The sequence below is a fragment of the Volvox carteri genome (genome assembly GCF_000143455.1).
Source record: "Volvox carteri f. nagariensis unplaced genomic scaffold VOLCAscaffold_61, whole genome shotgun sequence".
Lineage (NCBI taxonomy): Eukaryota > Viridiplantae > Chlorophyta > Chlorophyceae > Chlamydomonadales > Volvocaceae > Volvox > Volvox carteri.
Window position 1 is genome coordinate 459,262 of NW_003307604.1, and position 2,685 is coordinate 461,946.

Below are 2,685 nucleotides of genomic sequence, written 5' to 3' on the forward strand. Positions count from 1 at the left end.
AGTAATGTCGTACTGTTACCGTACTGTACGTGCAGCTGTACCAGCAGTACAACGCGGACGAGTACTATGGCGGCAGTTGGCTTCTTTCAGCTATCAATGTGATTACAGGTGTGTATGCGTAGGTACACGACATTGTACGGCACGGATACGGCCATGCGTTACCGTACGTACACACGCTGTTTTGGGTGTGTGTGGGAGGGCTCTTACCTCCCAAGCGGGGTAAAGGGGTTTCGGGGATCTGAGGGTGACGGTCCCGGTGCGACCCAACCAGCGCAACACGCACAGCCACAGGCATGCTTGACGGCACACGACCTTTTCCGATACTGACAACCCTGTATAACATTGTTTTCGCGTGGGGTCGCGTGCCGCCCGTTTGCTGCCCGTTTGCTGTCCGTGGTTAGATAAGACATTCAACCCTTCCACTATATTTCCTAAAAACCCTAAGTAAAATCCCTAAGTAAAAATCCTAAGTAAATTGTTGGCAGTGAAGTCCGTCATGCATTCCTGTGCTACTCCCCCTCTTGTCCCTGATCCTGCCCCCTCCTTCGCTCCGGAACCAGATGGCGGCTACCACTGCCCCTCCCGCCGCGTTGCCAAGCTCCTGTCCGCCCAGGGACTCACTGTGCGGTACCACATCCTGCAGGCCTCGAAACCCAAGACAGGGTGTCCGCTGTTCGGTGAGCAGTGTGTGGGGGGGGGGGAGGGGGGGGGAGGGGGGGGGAAGGGGGGGGGAAGGGGGGAAGGGGGGGGAAGGGGAAGGGTGTAATGGACAGCGAACAGGGTGCCTGTGTGTGCATGTTATGTAGGGCCACATAGTAGGACGCCGTACGTACGTACTCTACGTACGGCAGATTGCCTATTCGTCCGGACCTTACGATATGGAGGGTGCATGCGTGTATAAATGCATATGTATGTATGTATGCCCGGCTGCGGTGATGTGACACCGCCTCAGCTTACATGCCCGGGGGGCCCGCTCTCTTACGTCATGCCGTACATGCCGTGAAACCTCAGTGACTACTGGCTTGTTCTTTGGCGAGGAGTTCACCAACTTCATGGATGCGTTAAACTCTTATGTAAGTTCGGGGTTTGGGGCCAATTAATTCCAGGCTCTGCTCTCAGTGTATCACTTCGTGCGTTTGAGGTGGTATGAGCTCTCATATTCTTACATTTCATGTGCATGCACGTGCAGGACATTCCTTTCACCTTCCTAGCGCCGTACCGTTATCCGTTCAACCAGTGTCCCTTTACATCTAACGAGACGCAGCTTGCGTCGTACTTGTCGGGTAAGCGAAGTGCTGATGCGCGATATGCATCCATTTATAAGCATATACACACATACATGTAAATTGCCACGTGCACCCCTGCCGGACCTTTGCCGTACATTTGTCGTACACAGGTATCATCAACGCCGTGGCCGCCTCTAGTTCTCCCCTGCCGCCGCGCACCAGCTCCCTCACCTCCCGCCTGCTCAAGAACACCCCAAGCTGGAAGCCCTGGACCGCCACCTCGAACCCCGTCATGAACATAGACACGGCTGGACCGCGGGTGTTTGAGGCGGCTGACCTGCTGCTGGATGCCAAGTGTCAATTCTGGTAAGGAAAAGGTTCCGGTCTTTTAGCACTGTAAAACTTCATATTTGCCCTATACGTACTTGTTTTGTTTCGTACATACACACCACCATCGAGCACCAAAGCCTTTCTCTAACGTTTCTCCATTCCTTCTTCTTACCCTTATTATTACTACTACTATTTATTATTATTAATTTATTATTATTATTTTATTATTACTTTATTACTATTGCCTTCCCCTGCGATGGCACACCCGAGTTCATTACTATCTGATTGTGCTGCTGGCGGTTTTGTTACCTGCCCTCCCGGACATGAGGGCAGGTCTCCTGTCCGGACCTGTCCAGAGACATTTCCACCGCCGCCTGCCGTCTTCATCTATCTGCTTGCCTGTTTTGGACACTCAGCCTGTTTGGCCAATAATATACCCGACCCCGCCCCGCAACATGGTCAAGTTGCCGCCACAGTGAATATACATACTTACATACACACGTAGATACATACAGAGCTGTGTAATTTTATCTGTGCCTTTACCTTAACTGTTTGCGACGACTCTCTTACCTCTGCAGGGACGACCTCCTGAACGCGGACATAACCGCGGGCACTGCCTTCCACAGCTGAAGAAGTAAATACCGCACGTAAGGACAGATCTTTCACTTTTGCTGGAATTGTGGGCTCGCGATTAATAATAATAATAATGATCAAACACGTGCCACCAGGCCGCGGTAGGTGTGCAACGGCACCAGGCATATCCACCAGCCGCGGTCCAAAGCTGTCCCTAGCTCGCAGCAGTGTCTGGTGTCCCGTCGAGCCTGTTGGATATCGCCGCGGATTGCCTCCCCAAGCTTACCCAGCTGCTAAGGCTGATCCAATCTGCATACCTTTTAAATAGATCATAACCTGCTGTCGATCTAGCAGGAAATGTAAAAATATCATCATCATCATCATCATCATCATCATCATCATCATCATCATCATCATCATCATCATCATCATCATCATCATCATCATCATCATCATCATCATCATCATCATCATCATCATCATCATCATCATCATCATCATCATCATCATCATCATCATCATCATCATCATCATCATCATCATCATCATCATCATC

General features: G+C 50.9%; 1 protein-coding gene across 1 annotated transcript in view; it reads left to right on the forward strand.

The window, feature by feature from the left end:
* The window catches only part of VOLCADRAFT_97503 (uncharacterized protein), a gene marked incomplete at both ends in the record, with an annotated part of 6,013 nt that extends 3,827 nt beyond the window's left edge, over positions 1-2,186 (forward strand). Inside the window, 6 exons of the mRNA XM_002956432.1 lie at positions 36-108; positions 561-677; positions 1,012-1,073; positions 1,190-1,283; positions 1,397-1,592; positions 2,135-2,186. Of these exons, the coding sequence (XP_002956478.1) occupies positions 36-108; positions 561-677; positions 1,012-1,073; positions 1,190-1,283; positions 1,397-1,592; positions 2,135-2,186 (594 nt within the window). The remainder of the gene's footprint in view (positions 1-35; positions 109-560; positions 678-1,011; positions 1,074-1,189; positions 1,284-1,396; positions 1,593-2,134) is intronic.
* Between the last annotated feature and the right edge of the window lie 499 nt (positions 2,187-2,685).